Here is a 15,766-nt window from a genome sequence, read left to right as displayed (position 1 = left end):
GCAGTGGGGTTACTCAGTGTATAAAGAAAGTGTATGCGTAGCTATTTGCAGGATCAGGGTCTAATTTGATACATTTCTGCAGGGCCATCCTTAGGATTTATGGGGCCCTATGCAGTATTATTAAACTGGTGCTCCTATGCCCGACGGCAGCCCGGGCTCGCAGCCCGGGGGGGAGGGACAAGGCAGCAAAGGATACCGAGCCGCCTGGCCCGCCTCACGGCGGTGGAGAGTCACAGTTCCCCGCAGAGACCCCCGTACCCTCTCCCTCACACAGAATGTGCGGCGCCGGCGCATTCGGCTCTGTGAATACGGCCCCTGCCTAAGGAGTCTGCAGCACACGCTGGGTGTGCAGAAGCTGACCTGCTCTTACCTGCTGTCATGGGCGGTGGGCCGCTTGGGGAGGCTAGCTCCCCAGCCCACCTCTTCTGCCTGTGGCCCTGCCCATACTCCACCCCTGCTCTGCCCCAGGCCCCGCCATCTCCCTCCTCTCTTCCCTCCCCCTCCCTGATCACCCCTTCCAGCCAAATCCCTGAACCCAAATGAAGCAAATGACATTTGAAAAAAACATTCTTCTGCAATTTCTTTCTAAAGAAAATGGAGCATGTTTTCCACTGCATGCCAGAAGGTGAAGACTGGACATGCAGAAGGTACCTAATTAAAAGCACTAAACTTGGGAATAAAATATGTCAGTAACGGGTTTTTTGATGTACCCTGAAGTTTGTCAGAGATTTATTGGCAAAGACTTTGTAGTAAGGGCAAGTCAGCTGTCCTGCTGAATACAACATTAAATATTATGGAATACATGATGCAGCTCTTCTCTGTTTTACATTTTCTTAATCAGTATTTCTAAGCTGATTTTATATTTTAAATGTACTCTTAAGTCTTCATTAAGTACTCATTCCAGATTACTACATATTTATCTCACTGAAACAAAGACATTCTTTTAAATTAATCAGTCACAGAGGTTTAGTGTGTTCATAACAATGTTCTATGCTTTTAGAAAAAGGGAACACTAATTTACTGTGTGGTGATCTCCATAACAACAGACATGTTTATGAAATTTCACCAACTTTAAAAAAGATGTTTCCAAAGATTTTAGGCATAACAAAGGATTTTATATCTTACTAAGGTACTGATTTTGCTAGTGGGTTCTCTTAAAACTAGTTCATCAAATAGTCAGAAGTAAAGAAAAGGAAACTCGTTTGTCCAGCTATCTGGCAGGAAAGGGGTCTTGTCCCTTTAAGGGCTCTCTTCAACAGGGGGGTGAAGGGAGAAAGGGATGGACAGAAAGGACAGGAAGACTTTGGAAGCAAGTTTTTTCTACTATAGTAATTAAAATTAAAATGTGTATTTTAGATAAGGGTGGTCTTTTGAAGGATTTATTTAAAAAATTATGTCTGAAGATCCAAGCATTTAAGGCTAAAGATGAATACTCAGATTGTGCATCTAAAAATCTATGCAAGGATTTTTTAGAGATGTGATTTTATAATCTTCAGCAACACACTAATGAAATATTTTTCAAGGAAATTTTAAACGAAGGTCCTGTAGACTAACATGTTCTGAGTAAATATTACAGTAATGCACAACTGTTTTGGTCAGTACATTCAGAAACTGACAGTATATACCTGGAGGTTGGCAAATGCGTTAAATGGCTTCATTACCACTTGACTGGCTCTGTAACAGTTTCAATGTTGTGCTAATAGCTCTGGCGGCTGGAGGCTTTTTCACTTTTAAGTTACTAGATCCTCTCCGGAGGAAGACTCACCAGGCAGCAGCAGCTGGCTGTGGGAGCCTGCAGGAAGGGTCAGAACAGGGATAAGAAGAGGCGGGAGGGTGGACACCAAGACCCAGGGGGTGCCCCAAATTTTCAGGTGCCCTGCGCAGCCATGTATGCTGCGTATGCCGAAGGACGGCCCTGCATTTCTGAGCCTTTCTATTCCTAGTGCCGGCATAGGCCCCTACTGCATTCATCTTGCTAGAGTTTGACTAATATTTGGGTTTTTTCTCTTATAGTCACACACAAACAGATCAGTTCTCTTGCTTCCTTGTATGCTAGCCCTACAAAATGTTTAATGCTTCATAGTGTGATTCTCTGCAGACTTGTATGCTGAACAGCCTACTCACCCTCTTCCTGCTGCACTAGTGAACATGCTGCTCCTTATTTCACAGGGAAAACCCCAAAGCAAACAGATATTAGTACTGGGCCTGGATGGAGCAGGGAAAACCAGTGTTCTCCACTCACTGGCCACAAATCATGTGAAGCGAAGTACAGCTCCCACAGAGGGCATCAACGCGGTCTGCATCAACACCGAAGAGGCCAAGATGGAATTCTTAGAAAGTAAGTGCGTGCATTTTAATAAGTAACATAAAGAAAACTCTCATTATACTTAATGGGAGCTTTGGTTTAGGAAGAATGCTTAGACCCTTCGTTTTTTTAATGCTTTATTTAGGAAGTTTTGACAAGTTTACAGATCCTTGCCACATAAGTATCAGAAACAAAATAATCATTACAGCAGCGAGTTTTTTGTCTAAAGAGACATTATACAGGAATATAGTAATCAGATCTTTCTGTTTAACAGGGTGAGCATCATTACAACACCTACAACATGTCGTTTCTAGTGATTTTTTTAAATTGAGTGAAATCTCTCTATACACGTATTTAACAGACCAGGCATGTCTATCAAATGGTACTATTAAAAAAAATGGACGGGGGTGCTGGGTTTTTTGCAATATTTTTTCTGAGTATAAAATAAAAGGTGACCAAATATCTGTCTGTCCTCTTTCTATTTTGCTGGGTACATAGTTGGTGTCTTATTTTTTTTATAACCACAACCTCCCTTTTTTCTAACCATCCCTCTATAAACCCTCCATTTTTAATCCTTCCAATTTCAGAGATGTGCTATCACACTGTCCTCTGGGACACTGTGAAGACACTATGGCTACAGTGCTTACTAATGGATTATATCTTTCTACATTGTTCCTTGCTTAAGAAAATACATTGGCATCAAAGTGCATGCGTGTGTGCACATATGCTAAATGGAAATATGGAGCCAAATTCATTTCTGGCATAGCTCCAGTGAAGTTACACTAGGGATGACTTTGGCTGAGTGTGAGAGAACGCTAATGTAACCCAGGACAATGACACTGTTGAAGAAAGTTGTGTTTTACAGCTATGAATTAGTGTTTTTCACTAGAGAACGTGTCTAGCTAAGTATAGTGTTGGGACGAGGGCTAGGTAATCACTCTAAGGCTAGGACAGAATAAGGAATCTCTGATGTTTGTAAAGTTTTTACCACAGGAACTCTAACTGTTCTAATTCTTAATTACCATTACACTGGAGCCCCTTTGGACTCTGGCTAATCCCTTCCTTCCTCCAGACAGGGTGGACTCTGCATGCAGACTGAGTCTACAGACAGGAAATTGCTGTGACCACTTTGGAGGTTTTAAAATAGGGTGACCAGATCACCCAGGTCAAATATCGGGACGCGGGGGGGAGCAAAAAAAAAATGGCGGCAGAGCAAAAAAACAACCCCCCCTTTCCTCCTCCCTCTGCAAGCGCTGGAGGGAGGCCCCGGAGACGCAGGGGGAGCGCGGGGCCGGGGTGAGTGAGAGTCCGGCCTGGCCCCGAGTGCAGGCAGGACTCAGTCGGGCGGTACCTGGAGGGAGAGTAGGGGGGCGGCCCGCAGGGCCAGGCGGTGGCTGTTCTCCTCACCTGGGCAGCGGGACTCGGGAGCAGCTGCTGCTGCAGCTCCCACTGCCGCGGGGGGAGGAAGCGGCCAATGGCCAAGCTCGGCGGCTGCGCCTCTGGCGCCGGGGCCCGAACCCCCCGAGCCCGGGCCTGCTGCGGGGACCCAGCAGCGCGCACGCTGCGCCCAGCCCCTGGCCAGTTGCGTCTGGGCTGCTGCCCAGCTGGTGCTATCCCGCGGCGGCCCTGGAGTGGGGGCAGCAGGCCCCAGCCCCCCCGTCCCGCTCGGGTCCCGCAGGGGAACGAACGGGGCTGGGCTGCCGATGCCGCCGCCCCGGGCCGCCGCGGGATAGCACCAGCTGGGCAGCAGCCCAGACGCGACTGGCCAGGGGCTGGGCGCAGCGTGCGCGCTGCTGGGTCCCCGCAGCAGGCCCGGGCTCGGGGGGTTCGGGCCCCGGCGCCAGAGGCGCAGCCGCCGAGCTTGGCCATTGGCCGCTTCCTCCCCCCGCGGCAGTGGGAGCTGCAGCAGCGGCTGCTCCCGAGTCCCGCTGCCCAGGTGAGGAGAACAGCCACTGCCTGGCCCTGCGGGCCGCCCCCCTACTCTCCCTACCACCCGACTGAGTCCTGCCTGCACTGGGGCCAGGCCGGACTCTCACTCACCCCGGCCCCGCGCTCCCCCTGCGTCTCCGGAGCCTCCCTCCAGCGCTTGTGGTGGGAGGAGGAATGGCGTGCTTGGGGAAGAGGCGGGGATTTGGGGAGGGAGCCAATGGGGGAAGGAGGGGGCGGAGTCGGGGCGGGGGGGCGCGAGCCCTTCCGGGCTCCGGAGCCTTTGCTTGTTTGTCCAGTGTCCCGACCTAACATTGGTCGGGACGCGGGACAAACAAGCAAATATCGGGACAGTCCCGATAAAATCGGGACGTCTGATCACCCTATTTTAAAAACTTAATTTTCATGGGGAAAAATGTACAATAGTTCATTGTATGAAAACAGTCAAGCAACTTTGTTTCTGGCTATAGTATGTTCAGGTTATTTGTAATATCCAACTGAAACAGTTTCTTAATAGGGCCCTGATCCTCAAAGCATCCACTGAGAGGTATTTAGCACATGCACCTTCCATTGACTTGGAAGGAAGTGGAGGATGTTCTGGCTGAGCCCAAAGCATGCATTATATTAATATCCAAAGCAGTTTTGTAGAGTGGAACTGCTTGGTTCAGGTGACTGGCAGTATTTGACAGAACCTTTCATTTCAGAGTTGCCCTTTCCTATCCAGGCCAGGCTGTAGTAACTCATGTTTGTTGCTAACTGGTGGCTCTTTAGTGACCTCTGTGAAATGAGATGTCTTTGTTCAGTTTCTGTCAGTCAAATCTGCACCGCCCTATCTAATCTATTTACTTATGTGGCCTGTGGTATTTTCTGTGTTATGCACACATGCTGAACCAGGAGAATGTTGGCAAACGTTAAAACCGCATTACCAAATCCAGCACACATGTTCCAAGCACATTTTAAAAATACTTATAACTTTAACAGATCATAACCACCAAAAGGCAGGCCCAGCTGTAACCACGGGATTATCTCTACCCCAAATGTCTAGTTCTTACTATGTACCGTGGATGTGCTAGAGCTGTTAGAGAAAAGTTACTTTCTTTTCTTGATAATTGAAAAGGTATATTTTTTTCCATGTTCTTTGTTCTGGAAACTACTGATCTGTTTTGACTAAAATTTAAGGGGAACAATGTCACTCCCAGATGAAGAACATCCCTGCCTATATTCAGCCAGAACAGAAAAGATTAACAAATTGTAAGCAACAGAATGGAAACCCTTATGTAACTTTGTTCATGCTCCACCTATAATAATAACTGAATGTACATAGAGACGGGTTCTGTTCTCTAGAACGGGTGGGGCGTGTTGGCAGGGCAGTCTATAGAAGGTTATGGTGTTACCTGTTTACCTCATTGGTGGATAAATAGAAGTTTCCTGGTCTGTCAGGCCAGCATCTTTTATGAGAACTAAAAGGAACCAAGCAAACAGAAATCCAGTATTTAGAAAATATAGGGCCAGATTTTTAAAGGTATTCAGGTGCCTAGTGGAATTTTCAAAAGTGTCTGTGCAGGGACGGTTGATTTTTAAATCAGTGATTTAAATCAGCAAGCAGGAAGCTTTGATTTAAATAATCAATTTTAATTTTGTTTTGTATTTGTACTTTTTAGTTATATTCCTAAAGAAAGGCTGAGGTATGTTTTGGTACTACTTTTTTGCTAACCAGGAGAATATACCATAGCGATACATAGTTATTTAAGCAATTATATAGCTTTGCTTACATTTACTCAGATTCTTAATTTTTACTTCTTTTTATTATGTTAGAAAATATGGACACATTTCTCCTTTACTAGATGATAATTATTTGTTTACTTGTGATCTATGTCAGGCTGCATTTGGATGGAAAATGGAATTCAATTAAATGCACAAAATCAGCATTTTAAAATTTTCTGTTAGCTAAATAAAACTACCTTGCTAGATTCATGAGGGAAAAAAATTAAGTTGATCAAAACATGTTTTGTTTTTAAAACTGATTTAATAAACAAAGGAAGTATGATCTGTAGCTAGTGCATTGAACTGATTGATTCTGGTCACCATGTCCTTCAAGATTTTAGAACTAGCAGATCTCAACCTCTCATGCTTCAGTTTTATTCATAGATTGGTGAACAAACTTTCCTCCTTTTTCAGCTCCTAGTTGTTTTTTTAACTTTGAATGAGCTAGTCATTTAACTGAACTAATTGAATAAACTGAAATAAAGAAAATATTCTCTCTGCACCTGCAGAAGAGGCTACTGCTGTCTTGCACTACTGCTGTTTAGCACTTCAGCAAACTCTGCTTAGCCAGAGACTTGCACCAGTTCAGTGGTCTGACTTTCTTTAAAACTTGGCAGCAAACAAGTATTGCTTGAATATTATTTTTTTATGTAATGAAAATGGTTTAAATAGATTATAGTAAAGTTTAGGCCTTAACTGAAATTGTCATTATATGAGATTTGTTTGAACAGATATACTTTGTTTCTTTTTAAAAAATTAACTTCAATAAAAAAATTGATATATATATATATTTTTAAATCTCGTTATCCACCTGGCTATTTAGGTGCTTTCAAAAACACCACTAGGAGCTTAAATACCTTTAAAATCTGTGTGCCACTGTGTCACTATCTCCATAGCAATTAATGATGTGTCTGTGGGAGAGGCCAGTGTAATATTTCCAGACTGGGAGCACCTGACTCCCGGTGGTAGAGTAGGGTTTAAAGGATGCAGCAATCCTTAGCATTCATGAGGAAGAAGGGATTTAGAGAGAGGAAGGATGGCCCAGTGGCTAGGGCAAGCCTAGGACTTGAGCGATCTGGGTAAATTCCTTGCTCTGACACAGACTCTCTGTGTGACTTTGGGCAGACCACTTAGGCTCTGTGTGTGTAACACTTAGGCTCCCCATCTGTAAAATAGGAATTATTTGGGGAAAGTGTCCCTTTCCAGATTCCAGAAACATCCGGGTTCTAACCGCCACCAGCTGCCTCCAATACCTGTATCTTCACCACCCAGCCCTGAAAACTACGGCCCTTACCCACTGCACTCAACCCCCATCACCATGCAGTATAGCCATCCTGAAGTGCAGCATTCATTGCACAGCACTCCAGACAGGACATACACAAATCTGTGATTGTACCATTCCCCACCCCACCCCCTTGCCCTTTCTGTTTCCCAAACAGTTGTGTTTCTTTCAATAAATGAATTTTCTTTTCAATAAATGGATTTTTTGGCTTTGAAAACATTCTTTATTATTGCATAAAGTAAAAGATACCTTAGCCCAGGAAAGAAACAGGCACTGTAAATCAGCTTAGCAAACACAGATTCCTACTAACATTGTAACCACTGCACTTCACTCCCATGCAGGGCACCAGACATTACTGCTGGTTTTCAGCCTCAAATTGCTCCCTCAAGGCATCCCTAATCCTTGCAGCCCCGAGCTGGGCCCCTCTAATAGCCCTGCTCTCTGGCTGTGCAAATTCAGCCTCCAGGTGTTGAACCTCAGAGGTCCATGCCTGACCGAATCTTTCACCCTTCCCTTCACAAATATTATGGAGGGTACAGCACGCGGATATAACCGCGGGGATGCTGTGTTCGGCCAAGTCCAGCTTCCCATACAGAGATTGCCAGCGGCCCTTTAAACAGCCAAAAGCACACTCCACAGTCATTCGGCACCGGCTCAGCCTGCAGTTGAACCGTTCCTTGCTGCTGTCAAGGCTCCCCGTGTAGGGTTTCATGAGCCACGGCATTAACGGGTAAGCAGGGTCTCCAAGGTTCACAATGGGCATTTCGACTTCCCCTACTGTGATCTTCCGCTCTGGGAAAAAAGTCCCGGCCTGCAGCTTCCTGAACAGGCCAGTGTTCCAAAAGATGCGTGCATTATGCACCTTTCCGGGCCAGCCTGCGTTAATATCAATGAAACACCCACGGTGATCCACAAGCACCTGGAGAACCATAGAGAAATACCCCTTCCAATTAACGTACTCGGATGCTAGGTGGGGTGGTGCCAGAAGAGGAATATGCGTCCCATCTATCGCCCCTCCACAGTTAGGGAAACCCATTTGTGCAAAGCCATCCACAATGTCCTGCACGTTACCTGGAGTCACGGTTCTTCTGAGCAGGATGTGATTAATGGCCCTGCAAACTTGCATCAACACAATTCCAACGGTCGACTTTCCCACTCCAAACTGGTTCGCAACCGATCGGTAGCTGTCTGGAGTTGCCAGCTTCCAGATTGCAATAGCCACCCGCTTCTCCACCGGCAGGACAGCTCTCAATCTCGTGTCCTTGCGCCGCAGGGTGGGGGCGAGCTCCTCACACAGTCCCATGAAAGTATCAGAGGGGTAGCCGTGTTAGTCTCGATCTGTAAAAAGCAACAAAGAGTCCTGTGGCACCTTATAGACTAACAGATGTATTGGAGCATAAGCTTTCGTGGGTGAATACCCACTTCGTCAGACGCATGTATTCACCCACGAAAGCTTATGTTCCAATACATCTGTTAGTCTAAAAGGTGCCACAGGACTCTGTTGCTTTTTACAGTCCCATGAAAGTGGCTTTTCTCATCCGAAAGTTCTGCAGCCACTGCTAGTCATCCCAGACTTGCATGACGATGTGATCCCACCACTCAGTGCTTGTTTCCCGAGCCCAAAAGCGGCGTTCCACGGTGCTGAGCATGTCCGTGAACGCCACAAGCAATTTCGTGTCGTACGCGTTACGCGACTCGCTATCATCATCGGACTCCTCACTGTCACTTTGGATCTTAAGGAATAACTCGACAGCCAAACGTGACGTACTGGTGAGACTTGTCAGCATACTCCTCAGCAGTTCGGGCTCTATTTCCCGCAGACCGAAACGGAACACAAATCGCTCTGCACAGAAACCGTTGAAAGATGGCGTTGAAAGATGGCGCTAAATGGTGCCAAATGTGGACGGAAACACAGGGATTGCTGGGATGCGAAGCGATGCATTACGGGGTGTTGGGACAGGACCCACAATGCCCCGCCCCACCCTGCCCCCTTCCCACAACCCATGGCGCCAGAATGGGAAGAGGTGCTCCGTGGGATAGCTGCCCGTAATGCACCGCTCCCAATGCCGCTGCAAGTGCCGCAAATGTGGCAATGACAGTGCGCTGGCAGTGTGGACCGACTGCAGCGCTTTCCCTACTCAGCTGTACGAAGGCAGCGCTGTACATCTGCAAGTGTAGCCATACCCTGGGTACCCTAATTCCAGCTGTTTTTTCTGCAGTTCCCAAACCTTCCAGCCTCCGTCCATAACTTCTGTGTCCAGGTCTGTGTTTTCAGAACAAAATTCCAGGGCTTGCTGGAAATCTAGAAGCTGCATAAAACAGAGTGACTTTCAAATCAATATAAATCAGAGATATTATCATGGCTGGTGTTATCTGTGTTTGTGTTTAATTCAAGGAATCCTCCTTTTTCGAATGTACCTGAAGCTGCTCCAAAATTTCTGGCCTGCACTGGACCCTGGCCCTTGCTGCAGATTTTAGATCCAGCGTGGTGCCCAATACACAGACAGGGCCCTGCATTTAAGCAGACGTGACCTCCCTCCCCCGAAACAAGTGAAGAATTCCACCCCCCCTTGACCAATATGAACATTATGCAAAGGATTTGAAGTCAATTGTATGCTGACATCACAGGCCTGGTCAGCACTGGAGGTTTTTCTACCTTGAGTTAATTAATTGCCAATTAACTCAAGATTGTGAACATCTTGGCCTGGTCTTCAGTAGGAGAAATGGTGTGTTCTTAACTTGAATAAGCTAACTTTTGGTCTGTCTTCACTGCACAGTTAACCTGGGCTCTTACCTGGGTGTTAGCCCAAATCCCTACCAGCCACACAGAAAAGCATCTGAGCTGGGTTTGGAGCCTGGGAGAGCTGACCCCCTACGGGTACAGGCTAGAACCTGGGCTCCAGTTTATGCTGGAGTAGCTTGTGTTCGTTCTCTGAACCAGGGGCATAGTTGTGGCGTTGGGGAAAAAGCTGAGCTACCACCATCTGTCATTGCCCGTCCACCTGAAAGTTGGGGCCCACCGAAATTTCCACTCCTAGCCACGCCACTGCTCTGAACTGGCATAAGCTATACCAGTAGAAGCACTTTTATACCAATATAGCCGTGCCCACAGCAGGAGGATTTTGCCAGTTTAACTAAACTGGTGCGTTAAACTGGCAGAACCTGTAAGTGTAGCCCAGGCCTGAGCTTACTTGAGTTAAGAACACACCTTTTGTCCTAGTGAAGGCACCCCTTTTGAAAGGCTCGTTTCTTCTAGGCTACAAACGATTGTCATTTGTCCCAGGAAAATGGCTCTGCCAAACTACAAACGTTCAGTGTGTTAAAGTACCTCGAGTTAATGGACAGTCAGTTAACTTGAGGTACAAAGGTCTGGTGAAGACATGTAAAAACAAGCTGCCGTTTTCCAGGCCTCAGTCACTCCACAGTAGTACCCAAGATGGCTGATCTCGTGTGTAAGGGGGACCGACCCTTGTTCCACAATTGTGTGAATGCCCTGTGAGTTCAGATATACAAATACAATGCAGCAAAACCACTGCTGAGGTGCCAGGGGCATCCCAGGGGTTGTGATGATACCACAACCCACATGAACCCCACACATGCAGTCAGAAGCCGGTTGGGTGACTGTGTGTTTAGCCCTATGGTCCAGGCTTACCTGTGTAGTAAGATGTAGAATAGTCTAACCCTCTATCCCAGTTGTATAAAGTCTGTGGGAAGCTGGATGCACAGTGGGTGCAGGATTGTGCTTACTCAGTGCATATACTGCGGTGCCCTGCCTTGCAGGAGAACCCAGATCTTATTCCTAGCTCTGTCGTCACACTGTCCTGCGGAGCAGATATGGGAGGGGCTTTGGAAGCCATGTGTCCAGACCTAGGACTTGTCTACACTACCACTTAAGTCGATGTAACTTGTGTCGCTCAGGGGTGTGAAAAAACCACCCCAAGTGACGCAAGTTACGTTGACTTAAAGCGGTGTCCACACCGCTGTGGTGGAGTAATTATGCCGACATGAAAGCGCTCTCCTGTCAGCATAGCATGTCTTCAGGCGTTCTACAGCGGCGCAGCTGTGCTGATACAGTGTGGTAGTGTAGACTAGCCCCGAGGCAGTGCCGCTTGCCATTCAGCATCAGTGTGTCCAGCTGGGCTCCCCCAGGAGAACAGCTTCTCTGAGCCAGGAGGCGTTGGTGCTGCGACAGGTGCCTGGGGCTGGGAAGTGTCAAGCAGAGTAGAAAGGTCGGGTGTGAACATGGGACAGAACTATTGCTGGCTCTGACATTGACTCTTACCCCTTTATGGCTCTGAAAAACCCACTTCCCCTCTGTGCGTCAGTCTCCCTAGCTGTGTATTACCTCTGAGGGTGATTGTGAGGATCAGTCAGGCCTACGTTTACAAATGTGCATGCTCACTTTAGGTAGCCACCATGATGCACCAAGGGGCCTGATTTCCAGAGGTGCGGAGCACCCACAGCCTCCATTCTAATCGGTTAGAGTTTTGCACTTCTGAAAATCAAGCCCCAGATGTCTTATGTTGGAAGGACGGGGGCCCAACTCAGTGACCATTTGTGAAATATTTGGCCCCCATGTTTGCAAAGCATGCTATAAATGCAACATATTTATAGTTGTAATAATCCACAGAGGCGTTCTGTTGTTCAGCACTCTGTTAGTAACTAGTTGAAATTCTATGGCCTGTGTTAAACAGGAGATCAGACTAAATGTTCTAATTGTTCCTTAATATACATCAGCCTCCACTAGAGCATTGCACTGACTTTGAAGTTTGCCTAAGAGGAAGCTTGTACATTCTGATCCTCTGGTCACTTAAAAGAGTGGACCAGGCAAGCTGCGCAGAGTAGCAGTGCATGATCACACCTGTGACAGACCCTTGTACTGCGGGACTGCTCCGACTGAAATCCACAGGCAATGCAAAAGTCCTCTTTGCAGATTGGAGCAGGCTGAGCTCAGTTATGTTACTGGTGGGTGACTCAGCCAAGTAGTTGGGAGGTCTAGTGTTGCAGCCCTTGTATTGTAGACAGCTTAACTCAGGATCCAGAAGCTATTAGGGTCGGTAAAATGTATCCGAAGCAATGACTTTCACCTAGTGTACAGGAATAGTTCTGTGAGTTCACTGGGATTTTCTTCTTAAGCACCTATGGGTGTGCATCTTGACTGTAGTAGGGAGGGCTCAGCACTTTTGAAAACAGATCCTGGGTGTCTCAAGTCAGATCCCCAAACCGAGAGACCCCCAGAACCAGAGGAAATGTTTGAAAATGTTAGGCCTTAATAAAAGAGCAAGCACTTGGACGTAGTCTTTTGTAGGAATGTTTTCAGGGAGAGAATCTGCTATTCTGTCTAGCTTCCCCCACTCCCTTTTCCCCAAAAAACAGAGAGAGAGAGAGACAGAGACTGAGGACAGCTTAACATTTGAAAAATAAGGAGATGATATTTTGATTAGGTGCCTTTATATTTAGGAACTGTTAAGGGATAACAAAAGTACATAAAATCAAATATTCTCTAATCTGAATATCTTGTGTTCACATTGCATATCTTGTAGCTGCATTGCTTGGGTTACTAACAGAGTGCTCTGCCATACTGTTCTCTTTCAGTTGGGGGCAGCGAATCTTTGCGTTCCTATTGGAAGATGTACCTGCCCAGGGTTCTAGTGCTGATATACGTTGTGGATTCAGCAGATCATGAGCGCTTCCCTTTGGCTAAACAGCTTCTTCATCAGTTGATCCAAAATGACTCCACTCTGCCCGTGGTGATCCTAGCCAATAAACAGGTAAAAGGGAAACTTAAACCTCTCCAAACACATTTGAATCTTTAAAGACCAGGTATTTCAGAAGCTGATCTTCAATTTTGTGCTTCCCAATTGCAGATGAAAACAATCTCTGGATTGGTTTTGCACTCACAGTTTAGGTCAGGTGCTTAGATATCCATATGACCTAAGTGGGAGTGTAAATAATTGCACATGTGAAATTGTGTGTGCAATTTGCAGGTGCAAAAATGGAGAACTGGCTAACCCTGGTTGACAGCTTGGACCTGAGGGCTCAGCAATGTGTCTGTACAGTGTCATGGGAAAATACTATTTAATTTAGGGGCTGGAGGGCATTTATCTCTATGTTTCACGTTACCTACTAGCGTCCACTTAGTGGATCCCAAATGATTCTTTATATTAGGCACTTTGTGTTTCATAGAATGGGTGCATAGCTGAAGGAACGTGGAAACTGCAATATGCTTTCTCTCAACTAGACACATTTTCTCCTACCTAATGCACTAAAATACAGAAGATAACTTTGTATTCCTTGGCTACTCTGCGCCCTGTATTGAATCACACCCATATTAGATCAATATGACAAAGAAAATGCCTGTTTTTTTCTAAAACAAGATACTCTTATCTTACTAAAACCCTGTTTGTTTCTTCTGCTTTGCCTCAGCTTTTCTAATGACTTGACTTTTACTTGGGCCATGCATCTGTCTGATGGGTGTGCACTTCCAGAAATCCATTGGGTCATGTTACCAGTGGGGACTCTCAAGTTCAGGGATGAGCCTTGGTGTCAGAGACATTGGAACAGCATAAAACAGGATCATGCCCTTGGATTGTATAGAGCTAGCCAGATTTTCAAAAGGCCGAAGGGTTTTGGGAGCACAGATCACAGAGACAATAGGAATTTATGCTCCGAAATCCATTAGACACTTTTGAAAATCTTCCCCTCAATTCACAGTATTCACTCTCAATTATCCAAATGTACTGGTCTTTGCCTCAGAGCCTGAATGGCGTAATTGGTGTTTATAAGGGATGCAAGTAACAGAGTTGTTTTGTCTTTGTTGGTCAGGATCTCAAAGGTGCATATTGCATCACAGACATTCATGATGCTCTGGCATTGTCTGAAATGGGAGATGAGAGAAAGATGTTCCTGATTGGAACCCACGTGGCAGAGGATGGCTCCGAGATCTCTTCCAGCATGAAGGATGCCAAGGAACTGATTGCGCAGCTGGTTTCAGAAACTCAGTGACAACTGTTCTCCTGGGAGCAGTAATGGGATACTGTGTTATTGTACTGCCAGCTTGCAGCCACAATAGTTTCACTTTCACATCAAAATATGTGGCATTATTTTTCCTAACGCGTGGCGTTTATATGAAAATGATGTCAATTTGTTACGAACATCTATTTTATTTAGGGTTTGCAGTTTAAAATATCCTTGAAAAGCAGTGTATTTTTTTTTTTTAAATATTTGTAGGGTGGGGGAAGTTTCAATAAGACAGAGTTACTGGGAGATGCAGTTTAGAAACACTGAGCCAGATCCTCAGCTGTTATAAATCAACCTTATTCAATTAACTTCAATTACATGACACTGATTTATACCAGCTGAGGAGCTGAGCCTGAAATTGTTTGTTTCTATGTTTTACAAAATCCTAATAACAATGATTTCTGCACTTTAAAATATGAAAACATTCCCCCACAGTGTTGGGACGGTTAAGATTGTTCAGAAGTGGCTAGCAATTTTGGATGCCCCAGTTTCTGAGTGTCCAGCTTGACACCTTTGAGAAGGGCTGGTTTTCAGAGGGTGGCCATTCGTCACTTTCTGGAAATCAGGCCCTTTTAAGGTGTCTTGAGTTGGGCACCCAAAATCACTAATCCCTTTTGAAAAGCTTGGCTTGTAGCCTTTTGTTAGTGTGTGAAAACCAGGAAGTGAAACTGAGAAGGCAGAAACCACTGTCTAAGGGTTTCTTTGACTATAGAAGATAGTTTCAACAGTATAACTTACAGTGAGAATTTAAACCTGTTTAGTTAGTGGTGCAAACGGCTGTAGGGACACTTACTTTAGTTTAAGAGTGGCTTATTTTGGTTTAGTTTAATTCAACTAGGAACCTGTTTAAGCTAAACTGAAATTAGTCATTCTTTATACCAGATAAAGCTGTCCAGCCACCCCTCTTGCATTAGTTTAACTATATTGGGTTTAAAGACAATTAAAGTTATTTCAGGGCAAGTTGACAAGCCCTGAACTAAGTCAAATGCCAAAAGTAAACAAACAGTATCAAAGATGAAAAATAAATCACATTTTAAAAATTACTCTGGCTATTTACAGATAAGGAAAACAGTTTGTTCATTATGTTCATCTTGCCATTGTCTCTTTAATTTAAAGAATGTACCTCCTTAAGAATATTTAGAAAATACTGTAAATACCAAACAAAGGTTTTGTAACAGCAGATACTGTACAAAGGTTTTGTAGCAGCAGCCTTTCCATTTGTCCACTGAAACAGTTATATAAAGCAGAACCTTTTATCGTAGTCACGTCTGAGTTTCATTTATCTGGCCAGACTGCTCAGCTGATATTCCAGAACCTCCCGATGGTCTGGTAGAGTTAGTTTTAGGTTTGATTACCCTCTGGTATTGTTAATGTCAAAATCCTGGTCCCAGCCTTCCCACTTTCTTTCTCCAAAGACCTCTTTTCCTCTGCTTTGCACACCTCTCCTGTTCTAGGCTGCTGCTTCACCT

The 15,766-nt window shown here is 45.5% G+C and overlaps 1 protein-coding gene across 1 annotated transcript; it reads left to right on the top strand.

Moving 5' to 3' along the window:
- Nucleotides 1-2,148: 2,148 nt before the first annotated feature.
- ARL9 (ADP ribosylation factor like GTPase 9) lies at nucleotides 2,149-15,549 on the top strand. Its single transcript, XM_065405299.1, has 3 exons — nucleotides 2,149-2,338; nucleotides 12,873-13,048; nucleotides 14,103-15,549. Exons 1-3 carry the CDS (start codon nucleotides 2,149-2,151, stop codon nucleotides 14,280-14,282), a joined length of 546 nt encoding a protein of 181 aa, XP_065261371.1. The 3' UTR covers nucleotides 14,283-15,549.
- Nucleotides 15,550-15,766: the final 217 nt, after the last annotated feature.

The sequence above is a fragment of the Emys orbicularis genome, chromosome 5 (genome assembly GCF_028017835.1).
Source record: "Emys orbicularis isolate rEmyOrb1 chromosome 5, rEmyOrb1.hap1, whole genome shotgun sequence".
Classification (NCBI taxonomy): domain Eukaryota; kingdom Metazoa; phylum Chordata; order Testudines; family Emydidae; genus Emys; species Emys orbicularis.
Note: the sequence above shows the minus strand (reverse complement) of the source record. Positions and strands in the feature narration are given on the sequence as shown.

Coding starts and splice junctions, on each gene's coding strand:
- ARL9 (XM_065405299.1), top strand. CDS start 2,149: ATGCTGCTCCTTATTTCACAGGGAAAACCCCAAAGCAAACAGATATTA. Junction 2,339..12,872: donor CAAGATGGAATTCTTAGAAA/GTAAGTGCGTGC, acceptor GTTCTCTTTCAG/TTGGGGGCAGCGAATCTTTG. Junction 13,049..14,102: donor TGATCCTAGCCAATAAACAG/GTAAAAGGGAAA, acceptor TTTGTTGGTCAG/GATCTCAAAGGTGCATATTG.